At 47.5% G+C, this 19,062-nt stretch overlaps 1 protein-coding gene across 35 annotated transcripts in view; it reads left to right on the forward strand.

Annotated features, from left to right (window-relative positions):
- The window catches only part of KATNIP (katanin interacting protein), a 227,848-nt gene that overhangs the window by 171,422 nt on the left and 37,364 nt on the right, over positions 1 to 19,062 (forward strand). For all 35 annotated transcript variants that reach the window (XR_013524760.1, XR_013524756.1, XR_013524757.1 and 32 more), the window contains one exon: positions 9,093 to 9,969. Coding sequence is in view for 32 of the 35 variants with exons in the window: in XM_078344986.1 (XP_078201112.1) it covers positions 9,093 to 9,969 (877 nt within the window). In the remaining 3 variants the exon portion in view is untranslated. The remainder of the gene's footprint in view (positions 1 to 9,092; positions 9,970 to 19,062) is intronic.

Below are 19,062 nucleotides of genomic sequence, written 5' to 3' on the forward strand. Positions count from 1 at the left end.
CTAAGCCTGCCTTAGGCCCCTTCTGGGGGTCTCCAGCCACACCCTTCCTGGCACTAAGTCTCTGCTTCCTGAGGCTATTCCTTAGGGTCCTGAGTTTCTGGTGTACAAACAGGTCCCCCTGGCCAAATCCACCCTGCAGATGCGTTCCATTTGGTCCTCACAGTGTTTACAGCTTACAAATTGTCTGATGACAACATTTGGAAATTGGCTTTTGAGGGCCTAGGAATATTCCCTCTCTTTCACCCACTGGCTGAAGCTGAGTGGTCCCTGCTTCCTCTGGACTTGGAGGTATGTGTCCTTCAGCTCACAGACCCCCATGGCTGTGGTGCCACTAGCATTTGAGCATGTGACCCCTTCACGTGCAGCTGGTTGTGAACTCTTCAAGACGAGGACCCTGGCTTGCTTCCTTTGCATCCCATACAGGCCATGATACCCCCAAAAACCCCCATACAGTGTCGGCTGCATTGAATAAAATCACAAGAATTGCATGCCAGGGCCTCACCCCAAACTTAGCAGAGTTTAGTCCTCAGAGTACATGGGGTTCCTCCTGTGCCTGCTGCCAGCCTCTGCCAGAAACGGGGACTGCTACACTGGGCTCTGTAGGAGCAGTGTCTCTGAGCCATGCCAGCCAGAGCAGCCAGCCTCGACGGGTCTTCACATTTAGGCATAGTACATTAGCTACAAGACATGAGGGTAGCTCCTGTTTCTTGCATATGTGGCAAGCGGTGTTTAAAGCACTTTACATAAATCAGCTCATTTACTCTGCACCACAGTCTATGAGACAGTTACTGCAGTTACCAGCTCCATTTTATGGATGGGGAAACTGAGACACAGGCAGAGCAACTTGCCGGCGACCCCATGACTACCAGGCAGTCTGGTGCCCACTTCACAGACCTGCCTTTTTTTTTTTTTTGAGACGGAGTCTTGCTTTGTTGCCCAGCTGGAGTGCAATGGCGCAATCTTGGCTCACTGCCACCTCCACCTCCCAGGTTCAAGTGATACTCCTGCCTCACTCTCCTGAGTAGCTGGGACTACAGGCATGCACCCCCACACCTGGCAACATTTTTTTGTATTTTTAGTAGAGATGGGGTTTCACTATGTTGGCCAGGCTGGTCTCGAACTCCTGACCTCAGGTGATCTGCCCACCTCGGCCTCCCAAAGTGCTGGGATTATAGTCATGAGCCACCATGCCCAGCATAGCCCTGTCTATAGAGCAACTATTGTTACTGGAGAGCCAGGCCCTGCAGGAGGGCAGCCACTATTCAACATGTTAGTGCCAACCTGGCATTGCCACACAGCCTACATTTTTCAACAGAGGTCAGAAATGCACCATGTTATCCTGAAGCTCCAATTTGTAAACATCGCTAGTAATTCTGAAATGCTCAGTGAGCTAAACGAGCATGGTTTCAGCCAGAGGACCACCAATGTGTGACCTAATCAGATCCCATCCATGTTTGTCATCCTGAGTCTGTGATGCTGGGTGGGGCACACCACGGTCTTCCCAGAGTGTGGCATATGGTAGGTGTTTGTTCAGTGTCTCGGTGTCTTACCATCTTCTTCTGCCCCTTCGAGGAAATAAAATTTCACATCACGAAGAATGGTTTTCATTGGCCTTCCTCCCAAGGGACATGTAACAGACCATGAAGGTCACTCGCCAGGGAAACCAGAACTCCCTGTGGGTTTAGTCACCAGAGCAAGCCCTTAAGACAGACAGGAATAGCCCTTTCCCCTCTCCTTGCAGGTCTTGCTTCTTGAGGAGGACAGGAAGATGGGTGGCCATATCATGGAAGCTAGGTATCCCACTGGGAAAGCTAAATGGCCCACCTTGTGACTGTGCTGGACTAGATGGTGTCCCCATCACCCACCACTTCTTCAAAGGAAGGCGTCTGTGGACACTTGGCTAAGCAGTAGGTGCAGAGAGCCAGGTTGCAAGCCCAACCCTGAAAGCCCAGAGGAAGACTCAAGTCAACTGGAATCAGGAAGGAGAGGGAGACAGGGAATCAGCCCTGGAGCCAGGTCCTGAAGTATGCGTGTCAGCTCTCTGGATGACAGCATCTCACCCCCAGTAGCCCTCCATACCTCGATAGACCTACAGTTGGGATAAAGACAGTGAGTCCGGAAGACAAACACTAAACCCCTGGCTCCTTCCTGTTCCGGAGCCAGCACTTCCGGGCAAAGAGCGAGGAAGGACAGCAGCCATGCTTTTTCTCTGCAGAGGTGCCAGTGAATGTTCCCAGCCAATGACACAACTCCCAGGGTGTGGGACACCTGCCGTGTGGGCTCCCTGGGCTGGGCCTGAAGTTCAGCCGGTGCGTGTATGGGCTGATTCCAGTCGTGTCAGCAGAGGCCAGAAATGTACCTTGTTATGTGGAAGCTCCCAATTTGTAAATATTACTAATAATTCTGAAATTCTGAAATGCCTGGTGAAATGCCAAGGCATCGTTTGCCTTAACGGACCCACCTTGGCATGCAGTATTTGGGTTTAGCCAATGCTTCGTTCCAGATGTTTGTTCTCTGGTTGTATTGGCTGCACCGAAGGCAGGTGCTTGTCTCCGGGGAAAGTGACTTAAGATGCTAAAGCCCACGGCTCCACTTCGCTGTTGTCACAGTGAAAGCCACCGTTCATCCTTGTTGGGCAGTTGTGTGTTCATTGCAAGAAACACGCCATTCTACATCAGGGCCAGGGAGGAAAGTGGCCTTGCTGAGTTAATTAATTACTTAGGTTGAAAAAATATTAATATTGTATTAAAAATGCGTTAAAGTTTCAGCACAGTTGATTCTCGCCAACTGTAAAGGAGGAAGATAAGGGCAAAATGTGGGCCAGGAAAGGTGTTCCCATTAACCACATACTAGCCGCAGAGTTTCAGAGTGTCCTTTTCAAAACCCATTGCAAAGGGGGTTTGAGGCAGCATGAACAAAAGGCATCAAAATAACGCTAAAGAGGGAAATAAATATTCACACCAAGGAAACAAGGACACACACACACGCACGCACACACACAGACACCACACGCACAGGGTTCTAAAGGTTTAGGTTAAGACAGTCGGCAGGAAGGCATTTCACTGTGCACTTCCAGGAAGAAGACAGAGCAAGGGAGAAAAGAGCCTGGAGTTAAAGCCCTGTCTACCGGAGAGGGAGGAAGCAGGCTGGCTCTTGAGGAGAGAGGGGATTTTCCCCCTGGATCCTTTGCTAAAGATGTCCTTTATACAGAGCTGCACTGAGGGGGTGCAGAGGAATCCCGGGGTGCAGAGGAATCCCGGCTCGCAGAATCCTCCATCCTGTGTTCTTCCTGGGGCAGATGTGGCTCTCATATAGCCTCTAAGCACACTCCTGTAGTATAATGACACTAAAGTAGTATATATGTAAATATGTAGAAAAATGTCTCAAAGGGCTCGAGCCCACACATACACACACCACCCAGTGGAGGTGGACGAGGAGGCTAGGATGGGACGGGAGACAGTTTGTCCATAGGGACTTAGTTAAAAACAAACAAACAAAAAACGGAAAAAACAGCTAGGTGCAATGGTTCACGCAGCACTCTGGGAGGCTGAGGCACACAGATTACCTGAGGTCAGGAGTTCAAGACCAGCCTAATCAACATGGTGAAACCCTGTCTCTACTAAAAATACAAAAAGTAGCCAGGCATGGTGGCACGCACCTGTAATCCCAGCTATTTGGGAGGCTAAGGCACAAGAATCCCTTAAACCCAGGAGGCAAATGTTGCAGTGAGCTGAGATCACGCCACTGCTGCATGCACTCCACCCTGGGTGACAGAGTGAGACTCCATCTCAAAAAGTAAAAAGAAAATTTAAAGAAAGGGTTGGGGCTCTGAGCTCCACAAGTGCAGGGGCTCCTGCCAGTGGTCAGGCCAGCGTGGGCCAGGACTGTGGCTTTCTTGGAATCTAGCTTGACCCACAGGACGATGTGGTTAAGACCTCAGCATGCCAGCCAGAGTGGCTTCCACACACCAGCTGCATGACCTTGGGGAGGGCATGTGCCTCAGTTTCTCCATCATAAAATGGGGCCCTAATGCTTCCCTTGCAGGATCGTTCTGAGGATGGCATAGGACAATGCAGTCTGTTATCCTTTAAACAGAAGATCCAGAGAAATGACTAATACTTTTTCCCTATGGGGACCCCTCTCTGATGATCCTGGGGCCACGTCTGCCCATGAACGTGGCTTGTTTGGCCTGCAGAGTGCTGGAAACATTTCAGAACTCAGAGCTGCCAGGCAGAGCACGACCTTCCCACCTCCCCATGACCCTCGCATACCACTAGTTTCCACCTGAGCCCACTCCTCTCTCTTACCTGCCTGACCCCTGCCTCTGTCTGTTTCTCTCTTAGTCCCCTCCCCACCAGACATCTTGGTGGGAGCAGGGCAGCAGATGGCTGGAGGTCAGATGGGCTCTGGACTGGGAAAGGAAAATGGGTGGGCACGTCATGGAAGCCAGGCACCCTATTAGGAAAACTAGGATGCCCACCTTCTGACTGGGCTGGACTAGAAGGTTTCCCCAGCACCCACCACCTCTTTAAAGGAAGGCGTTTCTGTCTCACCAGATGTCTCTATGGCAGTAATTTTGCAGAACCAGTCGTTGAAAACTGCCCTTGCTGTCCTCAGATAGGTGTTTCCTGATGAATTCACAGCACGCACTTGGTCTGTGCCTCCGCTAAACAGAGAATCCATCCATACAAACATGTAAAAGAGTGCTTTGAGAATCGACTTTTCTGACAGTTGGCAAATAGTAGCCTGCCATCCGCAATTGGATGATTGAAGCCGAGTTCCTGTGGCGTAACACAGGCTGGACGGTTCTCCTTCTAAACTGCTGCAGAAACCTCTGTAACTCAGTGATCCTGAAATTTGTTAGCTCCTACTCACCTAGCTTTCAGGAAGGCTAAGTGGGAGGTTAGTACAGGTGAACATCTCCAGGGTCTCAGATCCCGTCTCCCAAGAGATCAGAAGCCACGGCAACAGGGGAAATAAACAGTCTGGAGGTGAAACCCACAGGCTGCCACTTTTCTGATCAGGTTTGTTCCTCCCAGGAGAGAATACCCGTGTGTATTCATTTGGTAATTCCAAAGCAATTTTCTTTCTTGAGATGAAGTTTTACTCTTGTCATCCAGGCTGGAGTGTAATGGCACGATCTCAGCTCACTGCAACCTCTGTAACCCGGGTTCAAGGGATTCTCCTGCTCAGCCTCCTGAGTAGCTGGGATTACTGGCTCGCACCATCACGCCCGGCTAATTTTTGTATTTTTTAGTAGAGCCAGGTTTCACCATGTTGGCCACGCTGCCCTCGAACTCCTGACCTCAGGTGATCTTCCTGCCTCAGCCTCCCAAAGTTCTGGGATTACAGGCATGAGCCACCATGCCTAGCCCAGAAATTATTATTGAGTACCTACTATGTGCCCTTGGACAAGACAGGCAGGGCCTCAGCTGTCTTGGAGCCTAACTTTGAGTGGGAAAAACAACTAAGTTAAAAGCTTATAAACAAGACCATTGAGAGACTAAAAAGGAAAGAAAACAGGGCAGTAAGATAGGGAGGGGGCCGATGGGGTGGGGCTGCTCTAGCGAGTGGCCAGGGAAGGTCCTGAGGAGAGAAGAAGGAGCAAGGCTCTGGGCATCTGGGGCCAAACATGCCAGGCAAGCGCAGAGGTTCTAAGGCAGGAACAGGCTGAGCCACATCAAGGAACCGAGGCAGGCACCAGGAGCCGGAGTCAGAGTGGTCAGCGGGCACCCCTGAAGGACTGATTGTCAATGCCATAGGAAGTCACTGGGCAGCTTTAAGCAGGAGGCTCCTGTGATCTGATTTCCATTGTTAAAAAAAAGATTCACTGCTGTGTGGAAAATGAAGTGAGTGCAGGGTTTGAGGGAGACAGCCCAGATGGGAGGATGAGAGACCGACTAGGAGGTGATGGTGGTGTCTCTAGGAGAGACCCTCGTGGCCCGGGCAGCAGCGCATGAGGTCAGGTCCAGGGCGTGTTCTGGGGAGAGAGCCCAGGGGCACACCAGCAGACTGGATGTGAGCGAGAAGCAAGAGGGGATGAGGGGATGGCAAGATTTTTAGCAGCTTCTCAAATGATGGACCTATTTTTAAGGTAGTTGAAGACTAGGTTTGGAGAAAGTGGTTTAAGAATTTTGTTTGGGGCACACCAGGCACAGTGACTCACACTGGTAATCCCAGCACTTTGGGACGCCAAGGCAGGAGGATCCCTTGAGCCCGGGAGTTCAAGAACAGCCTGGGCAAAATAGTGAGACCCCATCTCTAACCCCCACAAAAATTTTTTTTAATTAGCTGGCAGTGGTGGCATGCACCTGTAGTCCCAGCTTCCCAGGAGGCTGAAACGGGAGGCTCACTTGAGCCCAGAAATTCGGGGTTGTAGTGAACCCTGATCAAGCCACTGCATGCCAGCCTGGGCAACAGAATAAGATCCAGTCTCAAAAAAAAAGAGCGCATTCTGTTTCGGGCATTTTAATATTAGAATACATGTGACATATCCAGGAAGAGAGGCCAATCAGTCACTCGGGGCTTGGTGGAGAGGTCAGGGTTGGAGATGAGAATAACTGTGAGCCTGGGACCCAGATGGGATCACCTGGAGAGTGAGGGCAGAGCACTCAGGAGGCCGAGCACTGAGCCCCGGGCAGCCCAGTTGTTCAAGGCCCAGCCGAAGAAGATGAAGCAGCCCAGGATTTCTGCAGGCTCAGCCAGCGAGGCAGGAGAAAGCCAGGTGGGTACAGAGCCACACAAGTCCCAGGAAGGAAAGTCATCACAGAGGAGGAGGAGGAGAAGCTGTGGAGAACTACTGAGCCACCATACCTGCCCCCCCACCCCCCACAAAGGACTGAGAATTTCCCATGGAGTATGGCCGTTGGCCGGACCCTGTAATTTACTCTAGGAACCAGACACTTCTGAGAGTCATTAGTAATGACACCAGGACAGCAGGTATAAATCAGAATCGTCCCAGACAAAAAAGGACGGCCTGTCACCCTAGTTATTGGCCTGGGCCAGGTGGGTTCCATGTGGAAGCAGAGTCAGAAGGCCAGCGGGAAGAGGAGCCACAGGGACAGTGACACTCAGAGATTCACTGACAGAATGATGGACAGATCATGGGGGGGGGGGCCCTGCAATGGAATGTTCCTTAGCAGTAGGAAGGAAAGGAACTATTGGCTCCCATAACACAAGTGAATGTCAGAGCAGTCATGATGACTGAAAGAAGCCGGGCAAAAAAGAGAACACGCAGCATGATTCCTTTATGTAAACATTCCAGAAGGGACATCGGTGTATAGGGAGAGATGGTAGCCGGGTGGTTGCCTGGGGCCAGGGAAGGAGGCAGGGGAGATGGGTTACCAAGGGGCATGAGGAAACCTTGGGGGTGACAGGCATATTTGTTCTTTTGAGTGTGATGGTTTCATCGGTGTAGACACGTGTTAAAACTGATCAAGCTGTACCCATTAAAAATGCACAGTTTATCATATGGGGTATGTGTTCTATTCCTCCATAAAGCTGGGGAAAGAGTTGCTGTCAAGAGGACGAGCCAAGTGGAACAGTAGCAGGAGGTGCGATTTTATCTTACGCATAGAAGGAAGAGAGTTGAACCTGCGTGATGTAGGGGCATTTATGCTAGGGAGGACAGGGAGAGAGGAGAGTGAGGTGGGGACCCTTTGTGAAGGTTACTGCATGTCTGTGGAGGGCTTTGGCATTTATCCCATCATTGGCGTGGTTCTCCACTCCGACATGTGAAGAAATCATCTAGAGAACTTGTTCTGAGTGCAGAGGCTACCTGGAGTCTGCCCTTGAGACAGTGGTCCTCATACGGCATCCTCCCGGCTCCCCTCCGACTGCAGCTGCCGTGGACGCGGGACAGTCCCCGCGTGTGGACAGTGCCCTGCCTCAGGTGCTCATGGGGTGCTCTGCCAGGGGAGCCGACTCAGCTTGTGCATGTGTGGGGGCATTGATGCCCCGAGGGCAGCCTTCAGCAGGCAGTGGATCCATGTCCCACTCTCGGAGAGACATGTTCAAGGTACATTTAAGCAGAAGACTCCCATGATCTGATTTCAGTTAAAAAGAAAAAAAAAAAAAAAAAAACTCACTGCTGCATAGAAAATGAAGTGTGAGTGCAGGATTTGGAGGAGACAGCCCAGAGTGGAAGCAGAGAGACCAATTAGGAGGCGACAGTGATGTCTGGCAGAGACCCTGGTGGCCTGGGCCAGGAAGGCTGCAGCACGTTCAGGGCAAAAAGGTCAGACCCCACAAGTGTTCTGGAGAGAGAGGCGAGGGACAACTGACAGACCGGATGGGCAAGTGGGAAAGTGAGCGGGATCGAGGGGGCTGCGAGGTTTTTGGCGACTGCTTCAGTGATGGAGCCGTTTTTAATATAGGTGAAGGCCAGGCTTGGAGAAAGTCAGTTCTTGGAGTTCTGCAGAGGACCCTTGTGGGAAGGAACACCAGTTGACCACAGCAGTGACCAGCCCCCCACAATTGAGTTTTTCTTTTTTCCTGCCCTATCTTACTTTCCCCATTTCCTCTTGGAATCACCTGCCAAATACAAGTTCTTGTCTCCGCCTCTGCTTTTACGGTACCCCAATTACGATACCCGGGGAGGCCAGGGAGGCTGTGTTGTATAAGCACCCCAGGCTTTGTGGCGCAGATGGTCCCAGGAACTGGACTTTAAAGAACACTGCTACAGGCTGTGAAAAAAACATGAAGGATTTCACACAGGGGAACGACTGGGCAGATTTGCTCTTGTAGAAAATGAACTCTGGTGGCAATGTAAAGTTGAAGTGAAAGTAGCAAGAGACAGGAAGCAGGGAGACCAATTAGTAGGCTATTACAAATGTCCCAGCAGGAGGTAATGATGACGAAGGCAGCGATTGAGGCCGTCTCTTTGTGAAAGTCCTTTGATTTATAGAGTATATAACGGTTCGCACAGAAATGAGACCGAGCCTCGTTTCACACCCCCAGCGCTGCCGTTTTCAAAAGCTCCCATTTCCAGCATTTCACATTTTCTTTTCTTTTTTTGGTATCTTCGACTTCCAAAATTTGATACATCAGTCTGATGCCATGCATCTCTGTTTTGCTCAATCTTATGATTTCAGGATCTTGACATGGGTGCCAAGGACGTGAAGCTTTACGTCAACAGGAACCTCATCTTCAGTGGCGAGTTAGATAAAGGAGATAGGGAGGCCCCGGTAGACCGCAGCATCCTGGTTGACCAGAAGAACGAGAAGAACGAGCGACTGGAGAACGCCGTAAACGCTCACTCGGAAGAAAGCAGAGGTGCCCACGAGATGGCTGGCAACGGGGACAAGGAGCTTGGTCTCGGTTGCTCACAGCCAGCTGAAACATTAGTGGATGCAAAGCGTTCTTCACACGGAAATGTGTCTGGCGAAAGGTTGAATTCTACTAATTGCGGGAAAGACAGTTTGTCCCCGTTAGAGGAATATTTGAGACTGTCAGCAGCCCCCACTTCGATAGGTGACAGGCCCAGTGCTCCTGCCACCTCCCCACCTGTGAGGTGCCCTCCTGTCCACGAGGAACCCTCTCTCATCCAACAACTGGAAAACCTCATGGGCAGAAGAATCTCTGAGCCACCCGGGAAAACGCCACTGTGGTTACAACCTTCTCCCACCGGGAAGGACAGGAAGCAGGGAGGCGGGAAGCCAAAACCCCTCTGGCTTAGTCCCGAGAAGCCACTGGCCTGGAAGGGCAGGCTCCCATCAGAAGATGTCATCAGTGAGGGTCCCGGAGAGACCGAGGCTGGGGATAAAGGCCCCCAGCCTGAGCCAGGGTGGGGGACCAGCCGGCGTGTCAACACCAAGGAGAGACCCTGGAGGGCAACCCCCAAAGTCTGCAGTGATGACATAGACATCTTTAATGAGCCCCCCAACAGAGAGCACCCTGCTAGTGGGAGGAGGGGCTCAAGGAAGGATGCTGGCAGCAGTAGTCATGGTGATGACCAGCCAGCCAGCAGAGGTAAGCTCCAAAAAGCAGCCTGACTTTGGCACCATCACCCCAGTGCCTCTACTTGGCATGAAGCCATTTAGCTCCCTGGACCTCACTTTCCTTATCTGCAAAACAAGGTGGTGGTTCTCGACTAAGGGTCACAAAATCACTGTCTCAGGGGCCAAAGAGGTACATCAGTGAGTGAAATGGGCAAGACATTTTGCATGGTAAATTCATAGATGTGTTTGCCATTGCCACCAAGATATGTCCCTTTGCCCATTTTTCTTGCAACCCATGGCTTTTCCAAGCCATTTCCAATAGACTTTGTTCTTCTACCTTTCATAGAGACATTGATCCATGGTCACTTCGATTTACCCTTAACTGTACCGTTAGAGAAATAGCTGGCTACAGTGGCCAGGCCTGTAATCCCAGCACTTTGGGAAGCCGAGGCAGGAAGATCGCTTGAGCCCAGGAATTCGAGGCTGCAGTGAGCCATGACTGTACCACTGTACTCCAGCCTGGGCGACACAGCGAAACTCTGTCTCAAAAAAGAAAAAGAAAAAATAATAACACACATGTAGTGATGCATAGCAATTGACACTTACCTGCGTATTGGCAGCGGCACAGGGAATGGTGAGGACTTTGGCAATTTGTAAACCATAAGCCCACCCACAGGGCGGCTGCCACTCCACTCAGGTTTCTAGTCCGCATTTAGGAGTGCAAGGCCAGGCCAGGTTCGGTAGCTCATGCCTATAATCCCAGAACTTTGGGAGGCTGAGGCAGGCAGATCACCTGAGGCCAGGAGTTCAAGACCAGCCTGGCCAATATAGTAAAACCCCTGACTCTACTAAAAATAAAATTCACCAGTCATGGTGGTGTGTGCCTGTAATCCCAGCTACTTGGGAGGCTGAGGCAGGAGGGTCACTTGAACCCAGGAGGTAGAGGCTACAGTGAGCCGAGATTGTGCCACTGCACTCCAGCCTGGGTGACAGCAAGACTCCATCTCAAAAAAAAGAATGAATGCAAGGCCAGTGTACCAGACCTCCCCTTTCTGTTTTTCAAGATAAACCAGAATTTTTGTTTGTTTTGTTTTGATTTGTTTTGTTTTGCGGACAGAGTTTTGCTCTTGTTGCCCAGGCTGGAGTACAATGGTGTGATCTCAGCTCACTGTACCCTCTGCCTCCCGGTTTCAAGCAATTCTCCTGCCTCAGTCTCCTGAGTAGCTAGGATTATAGGCATGGGCCACCACACCCAGCTAATTTTGTATTTTTAGTAGAGATAGGGTTTCTCTATGTTGGTCAGGTTGGTCTCAAACTCCTGACCTCACATGATCCACCCACCTCTGCCTCCCAAAGAGCTGGGATTACAGGCATGAGCCACTGTGCCCAGCCAATGTTTCTTTCTTTTTTTTTTTTTTTTAACTTTGGCAACTGAGATTATTTTTAAACCACTGTATGTGTAAAGAAAGAAAAAAAGCACATCTTTCGGCAGGACTCACCCTGAGAGCTTTGTGAACTTTGCAATAGTTGATCTTCAAGGGCGTTCCTGATTCTGAAAGGAGAGTCCATCAGGGCAGGGATTCTCAATATTTACACTCAGATTTGGCTCCTGGGAAGGAGTATGGATAGCAGCTAGGAGTCAACCATTAAATCCAAACTCGGCCACTTACAGACCTGGGACCTGTAGCCAGGCATACAGCTCTTGGCCTCAGTGTTTCATCTGTAAAATGGTAATGACTTCCCTACCCAGTGGGGAGGGAATGAGATGATGGCCTCTCAATAGCAACACTGAGCCTGTCATGTGATGCGCGCTCGGCGAGCAGTAGCCATTATTTCAACACTAGCGTGGCCGAGGTCCTCTTCCATCCACAGAGCACTCAGGCCTGCCATGCCAGAGCTCACCCCTAGAGCCTCTGGATTTAACCCCACCCCCTACCACGTGGGAGCACAAGCCCTGGAGCCAGGCTGCCCGAGCTGGTTTCCTGGCTCCATCACCTCCAACCCACACCCTGCTAAGCCTCAGTTTCCTCATCTGTAAAATGACACTAATAATACATGGGGTGCGGGGAGGATCAAATGAGATCATACTTGTAGAGCGTTTAACACAGCAGCTGGCACGCAGGAGCCCCCAGGAGATATTAGCTGCTCTGACATCGTCACCACCCGCTCTGTGATGATGCCTCTGGGTGAAATATCTATGCAGAGCTAAGGCATGCATTTTTTCTCTGGTTTTAATTTCTTTCTTTTCTTTTTTTATTTTAAGTTCCAGGATACATGTGCAGGATGTGCAGGTTTGTTACGTAGGTAAACGTGTGCCCTGGTGGTTTGCTGCACCTATCGACCCATCACCTAGGTATTAAGCCCAGCATGCATTAGCTACTCCTCCTAATGCTGTCCCTCTCACTCCTACACCCCCCAGCAGGCCCCAGTGCGTGATGTTCCCCTCCCTGTGTGCCTGTGTTCTCACAGTTCAGCTCCTACTTACAAGTAAAAACATGCAGTGTTTGGTTTTCTGTTCCTGCATTAGTTTACTGAGGATAATGGCTTCTGGCTACATCCATGTCCCTGCAAAGGACATGATCTTGTTCCTTTTCTTTTTTTTTTTTTTTAATAGAGAAGTCTTGTTCTATCGCTCAGGCTAGAGAGCAGTGGCACAGTCTCGGCTCACTGCCAGCCTCCACCTCCCAGGTCCAAGCAATTCTTCTGCCTCAGCCTCCCAAGCAACTGGGATTATAGGCACACACCAGCATGCCCAGTTAATTTTTTGATTTTTAGTGGAGACAGGATTTCACTGTGTTAGCCAGGATAGTCGTGAGCTCCTGACCTTGTGAACTGCCCATCAGCCTTCCAAAGTGCTGGGATTGCAGGGGCGAGCCACCACGCCCGGTCTAATCTCATTCCTTTTTATGGCTGTATAGTATTCTGTGGTGTATGTCTACCACATTTTCTTTATCCAGCCTATAATTGATGGGCATTTGAGTTAATTCCATGTCTTAATGCATGCATTTCTTTAAAATTTTTATTGCATTTTAGGTTTGGGGGTACATGTGAAGAACATGCAAGATTGTTGCATAGGTACACATGTGGCAGTGTGATTTGCTGCCTTCCTCCCCTTCACCTATATCTGGCATTTCTCTCCATACTATCTCTCCCCAACTCCCCACCCTCCACTGTCCCTCCCCTATTTCCCCCAACAGACCCCAGTGTGTAGTGCTCCCCTTCCTGTGTCCATGTGTTCTCATTGTTCAACACCCACCTATGAGTGAGAACCTGTGGTATTTGATTTTCTGTTCTTGTGTCAGTTTGCTGAGAATGATGGTTTCCAGGTTCATTCGTGTCCCCTACAAATGACATGAACTCATCGTTTTTGATGGCTGCATAATATTCCATGGTGTATATGTGCCACATTTTCCCTGTCCAGTCTATCATCAATGGGCATTTGGGTTGGTTCCAGGTCTTTGCTATTGTAAACTGTGCTGCAATGAACATTCGTGTGCATGTGTCATTATAGTAGAACGATTTATAGTCCTTTGGATATATAACCAGTAATGGGATTGCTGGGTCAAATGGAATTTCTATTTCTAAGTCCTCGAGGAATCACCACACTGTCTTCCACAATGGTTGAACTAATTTACACTCCCACCAACAGTAGAGATTTTTTAATGATCGTCATTCTAACTGGCGTGAGATGGTATCTCAATGTGGTTTTGATTTGCATCTCTCTAATGGCCAGTGATGATGAGCATTTTTTCATATGTTTGTTGGCCTCATGTATATCTTTTGTAAAGCGTCTGTTCATATCCTTCTGGTTTTAGTTTCTTTCTTTTCTTTGTTGTTTGTCACCCACTTTTGAATGGGCTTCTTTGTCTTTTTCTTGTAAATCTGTTTTAGTTCTTTGTAAATTCTGGATATCAGCCCTTTGTCAGATGGGTAGATTGCAAAAATTTTTCCCCATTCTTTTGGTTGCCGATTCACTCTAATGACTGTTTCTTTTGCTGTGCAGAAGCTGTGGAGTTTGATTAGGTCCCGTTTGTCTATTTTGACTTTTGTTGCCAATGCTTTTGGTGTTTTGGTCATGAAGTCCTTGCCTACTCCTATGTCCTGAATGGTTTTGCCTAGATTTTCTTCTAGGGTTTTTACAGTGTTAGGTCTTATGTTCAAGTCTTTAATCCATCTGGAGTTAATTTTAGTGTAAGGTGTCAGGAAGGGGTCCAGTTTCTGCTTTCTGCACATGGCTAGCCAGTTTTCCCAACACCATTTATTAAACAGGGAATCCTTTCCCCATTGCTTGTTTTTGTCAGGTTTGTCAAAGATTGTATAGTTGTAGATATGTTGTGTTGCCTCCACTGCCTCTGTTCTGTTCCATTGGTCTATATCTCTGTTTTGGTACCAGTACTACATGCTGTTTTGATGACTGTAGGCTTGTAGTATAGTTTGAAGTCCAGTAGTGTGATGCCTCTCGCTTTGTTTTTTTTGCTTAGAATTGACTTGGCTATGTGGGCTCTCTTTTGGTTCCATATGAAGTTCATGGTGGTTTTTTCCAGTTCTGTGAAGAAGGTCATTGGTAGCTTGATGGGGATAGCGTTGAATCTGTAAATGACTTTGGGCAGTATGGCCATTTTCATGATATTGATTCTTCCTAACCATGAACCTGTAATGTTTTTCCATCTGTTTGTGTCCTCTCTTATTTTGTTGAGCAGTGGTTTGTAGTTCTCCTTGAAGAGGTCTTTTATATTCCTTGTTAGTTGTACTCCTAGGTATTTTATTCTCTTTGTAGCAATTGTGAATGGCAATTCATTCTTGATTTGGCTGTCTTTAAGTCTGTTATTGGTGTATAGAAATGCTTGTGATTTTTGCACATTGATTTTGTATTCTGAGACTTTGCTGAAGTTGCTTATCAGTTTCAGGAGATTTTGGGCTGAGACGATGGGGTGTTCTAGATACACAATCATATCGTCTGCAAATAGAGACAATTTGTCTTCCTCCTCTCCTATTTGAATATCCTTTATTTCTTTTTCTTGCCTGATTGCTCTGGCTAGAACTTCCAGTACTATATTGAATAGGAGTGGTGAGAGAGGGCATCCTTGTCTAGTGCCAGATTTCAAAGGGAATGCTTCTAGTTTTTGCCCATTCAGTATGATATTGGCTGTGGGTTTGTCGTAAATAGCTTTTATTATTTTGAGATACGTTCCGTCAATACCTAGTTTATTGAGGGTTTTTAGCATAAAGCGCTGTTGAATTTTGTCAAAGGCCTTCTCTGCATCAGTTGAGATAATCATGTGGTTTTTGTTTTTGGTTCTGTTTACGTGGTGAATTACGTTTATAGACTTGCATATGTTGAACCTGCCTTGCATCCCCAGGATGAATCCTACTTGATCATGGTGGATAAGCTTTTTGATGTGCTGTTGCAATCAGCTTGCCAATATTTTATTGAAGATTTTTGCATCTATGTTTATCATGGATATTGGCCTGAAGTTTTCTTTTCTTGTTGAGTCTCTGCCGGGTTTTGGTATCAGGATGATGTTGGTCTCATAAAATGATATGGGAAGGATTCTCTCTTTTTGGATTATTTGCAACAGTTTCAGAAGGAGTGGTCCCAGCTCCTCTTTGTGTGTCTGGTAGAATTTGGCTGTGAACCCATCTGGACCTGGGCTTTTTTTGTGTGGTAGGCTCTTAATTGCTGCCTCAACTTCAGACCTTGTTATTGGTCTATTCAGGGTTTTGAGTTCTTCCTGATTTAGGCTTGGGAGGAGGCAAGTGTCCAGGAATTTATCCATTTCTTCCAGGTTTACTAGTTTATGTGCATAGAGATGTTTATAATAATCTCTGATGATGGTTTGAATTTCTGTGGAATCTGTGGTGATGTCCCCTTTATCTTTTTTTATTGCATCTATTTGGTTAGTCTCTCTTTTTTCTTTAATTAATTTGGCTAGTGGTCTATTTTGTTGATCTTTTCGAAAAACCAGCTCCTGGATTTATTGATTTTTTTAAGGGTTTTTTGTGTCTCTGTCTCCTTCAGTTCTTCACTGATCTTAGTTATTTCTTGTCTTCTGCTAGGTTTTGAGTTTTTTTTGATCTTGCTCCTCTTGCTCTTTCAATTTTGATGATAGGGTGTCAATTTTGGATCTCTCCTTGCTTCTCATGTGGGCACTTATTGCTGTATATTTTTCTCTAGAGACTGCTTTAAATGTGTCCCAGAGATTCTGGTATGTTGTGTCTTCATTCTCGTTGGTTTCGAAGATCTTTATTTCTGCCTTCATTTCATTGTTTATCCAGTCAACATTCAAGAGCCAGTTGTTCAGTTTCCATGAAGCTGTGTGTTGTTCAGTTTCCATGAAGCTGTGTGGTTCTGAGTTAGTTTCTGAATTCTGAGTTCTAACTTGATTGCACTGTGGTCTGAGAGACTATTTGTTATGATTTCCGTTCTTTTGCATTTGCTGAGGAGTGATTTACTTCCAATTATGTGGTCAGTTTTAGAGTAGGTGTGGGATGTCGTGCTGAGAAGAATGTATATTCTGTGGATTTGGGGTGGAGAGTTCTGTAAATGTCTATCAGGTTTGCTTGTTCCAGGTCTGAGTTCAAGTCCTGGATATCGTTGTTAATATTCTGTCTGGTTGATCTGTCTAATATTAACAATGGGGTGTTAAAGTCTCCCACTATTATTGTGTGGGAGTCTAGGTCTCTTTGTAAGTCATTAAGAACTTGCCTTATATATCTGGGTGCTCCTGTATTGGGAGTGTATATGTTTAGGATCATTAGCTCTTCTTGTTGCATTGATCCTTTTACCATTATGTAATGTCCTTTCTTTGTCTCTTTTGATCTTTGTTGCTTTAAAGTCTATTTTATCAGAGATGAGAATTGCAACTCCTGCTTTTTTTTTTGCTCTCCATTTGCTTGGTAAATCTTCCTCCATCCCTTTATTTTGAGCCTTTGTGTATCCTTGCATGTGAGATGGGTTTCCTGGATACAGCGCACCAATGGGTTTTGGCTTTTTATCCAATTTGCCAGTCTGTGTCTTTGATTGGGGCATTTAGTCCATTTACATTTAGGGTTAATATTGTTATATGTGAATTTGATACTGCCATTTTGATGCTAGCTGGCTGTTTTGCCCATTAGTTGATGCAGATTCTTCATTGTGTTGATGCTCTTTACCATTTGGTATGTTTTTGGAGTGGCTGGTACTGGTTGTTCCTTTCTATGTGTAATGCTTCTTTCAAGAGCTCTTGTAAAGCAGGCCTGATGGTGGTGAAATCTCTGAGTACTTGCTTGTTCGTAAAGAATTTTATTTTTCCTTCACTTATGAAGCTTAGTTTGACTGGATATGAAATTCTGGGTTGAAAGTTCTTTTCTTTGAGGATGTTGAATATCAGCCCCCACTCTCTTCTGGCTTGTGGGGTTTCTGCTGAGAAATCTGCTGTGAGTCTGATGGGCTTTCCTTTGTGGGTAACCTGACATTTCTCTCTGGATGCCCTTAGCATTTTCTCCTTCATTTCAACCCTGGTGAATCTGACGATTATGTGCCTTGGGGTTGCTCTTTTTGCGGAATATCTTTGTGGTGTTCTCTGTATTTCCTGGACTTGAATATTGGCCTGCCTTGCTAGGTTGGGGAAGTTTTCCTGGATGATATCCTGAAGAGTATTTTCCAGCTTGGATTCATTCTCTTCGTCACATTCAAGTACACCTATCAAATGTAGATTAGGTCTTTTCACATAGTCCCATATTTCTTGGAGACTTTGTTCATTCCTTTTTACCCTTTTTTTTCTAATCTTGCCTTCTCGTTTTATTTCATTGCGTTGATCTTCAACCTCTGATATCCTTTCTTCTGCTTAGTCAATTCGGCTGTTTAAACTTGTGCATGCTTCGTGAAGTTCTTGTGTTGTGTTTTTCAGCTCCATCAATTCACTAATATTCCTCTCTAAGTTGTCCGTTCTTGTTAGCATTTTGTCAAATCTTTTTTCAAGGTTCTTAGTGTCTTTGCATTAGGTTAGAATATGTTCTTTTAGTTCACAGAAGTTTCTTATTACCCACCTTCTGAAGGCTGATTCTGTCATTTCATCACACTCATTCTCCATCCAGCCTGTTCCCTTGCTGGTGAGGAGTTGTGATCCCTTGTAGGAGGAGAGGTGTTCTGGTTTCTGCTGTTGTGATCCTTTATGCACTGGTTTCTTCCTATCTTTGTGGATTTATCCACCTGTCATCTTTGTAGTTGCTGACTTTCAGATTGGGTCTCTGAGTGGACGTCCAGTTTGTTGATGATGAAGTTATTTCTGTTTCTTAGTTTTCCTTCTAACTGTCTGGCCCCTCTGCTGTAGGACTGCTGAGGGCCACTCCAGGCCCTGCTTGCCTGGGGATCACCTGCAGCAGCTGCAGAACAGTAAGGGTTGCTACCAGTTTCTTCTTCTTCTATCTTTGTCCCAGAAGGATACCTGCCAAATGTCAGTCTGATCTCTCCTTTATGAGGTGACTCTTTGGATGTATGGGGGTCAGGAAGCTGCTTGAGGAGCCATCTGTCCTTTATAGGAGCTCAAGTGCTGAGCTGTGAGCTCTGTTGTTCATTCAGAGCTGCTGGGCAGGTATGTTTAAGTCTGCTGCAGCAGAACTCATACACCCCTTTTTTTTCCCAGGTGTTGTGTCCCGGGGAGTTAGGGCTTTATTTATGAGTTTTCATTGTGCTGCTGCCTTTTTTTCAGGGTTGCCCTGCCCAGCAAAAAGGCAGCCTGGTCACTGTCTGCCTGCAGAGGCTTTGCTGAGCTGCTGTGGGCTCCACCCAGCTGCCGTGTGAACTTCCCTACAGTCCTGTTTATATGGGTGTAGTTAGAACTGCCTCAGCAATGGTGGCCCACCTCTGTAATGGTGAACTCTCTCTGTAAGGGTGGGTTGCCTCGGCAATAGCAGGCTGCCTCAGCAATGGCAGACTACCTCCGTAGTGGTGGAGTGCCTTGGTAATGACGGACACCCCTCCCCCACAGAGCTGGACTGTCCCAGGTTCAGCTGTGCTTGTTGTGAAACTCTCAACCCAGAGCGTTTCCAATTGCTGTTTTTTGTGTGTGTGGGTGGAGGACCAGCCGAGCCTGATCACCGGGCTCCCTGCCTCAGAGCCTTTTTTTTTTCAGTTGAATGGTCA

This window comes from Callithrix jacchus, chromosome 12 (assembly GCF_049354715.1).
Source record: "Callithrix jacchus isolate 240 chromosome 12, calJac240_pri, whole genome shotgun sequence".
In the NCBI taxonomy this organism is placed as follows: Eukaryota; Metazoa; Chordata; class Mammalia; order Primates; family Cebidae; genus Callithrix; species Callithrix jacchus.